We start from the raw sequence: 1,314 nt of genomic DNA on the forward strand, positions 1-1,314 counted from the left end.
GCCGCAGGCCCTCGAAGGCATGCTCTGGCTCTGCAGCTGGGCCGTCGGTCGCATCCTGGCCGTTGGGGAGGGCTCTGGTGGCCGCTGCCTGAGCAGCGGTGATCTCCTCGGAGTGGGCCAGTGCGGCCCGATGCTCCTCCTCCAGGTGCTCCAGCCGCTCACGCAGCCGGCGGTTTTCCTCCGCCAGCAGCTGCTCCTGCTGCTGCCGCTGCTGCTCCAGGAGCTGCAGCTCCTCCTGCTTGCGCCGCACACCCTCCTCAGCCTCACGCTGCCGCCGCCGCGCCTCCTCCATGCTGGCCAGCAGCTGCTGCTTCTCCTGCTGCATCTGCTGCTGCTGTCGCTGCTGCTCCTCCCGCAACTTCTGTGCCTTGGCCACCTCGTCCTGGAAGAGCCTCTCCAGCTTGGCCTTCTCCTCCTCAATGAAGCGCTCCCGCTGCAGCAGGCTGTCCTTCTCGGAGAGAAAGCTCTGCTGCAAGGCCTGCGTCTCCTGCAGCAGTTGCTCCTGCTGCACCGTCTGCATCTGTCAAGGGGATAGGGGGCGGTCAGGGACACCCGGCCAGGCGCACCTTTCCCAGAACAGACCCCACCCCAGGTCCCTACCCTCCGCCGCAAGATACCTCCTCAGACTTGAGCTGCAACAGCTCAGCCTCCTTCTTGAGCTTGTCCTTCTCGCGCTCGAGCTCCGCAATGGCCTCCCTCAGGCGATCGGCATCCCGGTCGCTCTGCTGCCGCTGTGTCTCCAGCGTCTGCACCAGCGTCACCTTCTCCTGCGTGGCGAGCTCTGTGCGGTGCAGCTTTGCGCTAATCTCCTCCGCCTGCTTCCGGAAGCGCTGGGCGTCCTCCTCCGCGCGAGCCTGGGCCCGGCTCATCTCAGCCACACGCAGCCTGAGTCGCTCGGCCTCCGCGCTCGTTTCCAGCTGCCGCTGCCGCTCAGTCTCCAGGGTCCGCTGGAAGCCTTGCGTCTCCTGTGCCAGCTGCTGGGCCATCTGCTCCTTGTCCTCCTGCAGCCGGCGGGCCTGCTCCTGGGCCAGCTCCTTCTGCTGCTGCAGCAGCTCCGCCTCGGCCTTGAGCCGCGTGGCCTCCTGTACTGCCTGCATCTTCTCCTTGAGCATCTTCTCCGCCAGGGCCCGCTGCTGAGCCAGGTCCTCCTCCGCCAGCTGACGCAGCCGTGCCGCCTCCTGAGCCGCCACGCTCAGCCGCGCGGCCTCCTCCGCCACCTGCTTCATCTTCTCGGCCTCCTCCTGCAGGAGGCGCTGCGTGTTGTCCTTGTCGCGCAGAATAAGGGCGCGGTTCTCCGCCTCGATGCGAGCCTTG

General features: G+C 67.4%; 1 protein-coding gene across 1 annotated transcript in view; it reads right to left on the reverse strand.

The window, feature by feature from the left end:
- PLEC (plectin) overlaps positions 1 to 1,314 on the reverse strand; it is a 21,367-nt gene that overhangs the window by 6,162 nt on the left and 13,891 nt on the right. Inside the window, exons 24-25 of the mRNA XM_010841258.1 lie at positions 618 to 1,310; positions 3 to 520 (exon numbers count right to left, since the gene is read on the reverse strand). Coding sequence (XP_010839560.1) covers positions 3 to 520; positions 618 to 1,310 — 1,211 coding nt within the window. The remainder of the gene's footprint in view (positions 1 to 2; positions 521 to 617; positions 1,311 to 1,314) is intronic.

Source organism: Bison bison, unplaced genomic scaffold (genome assembly GCF_000754665.1).
Source record: "Bison bison bison isolate TAMUID 2011002044 unplaced genomic scaffold, Bison_UMD1.0 scf7180017846977, whole genome shotgun sequence".
Taxonomy (NCBI): domain Eukaryota; kingdom Metazoa; phylum Chordata; class Mammalia; order Artiodactyla; family Bovidae; genus Bison; species Bison bison.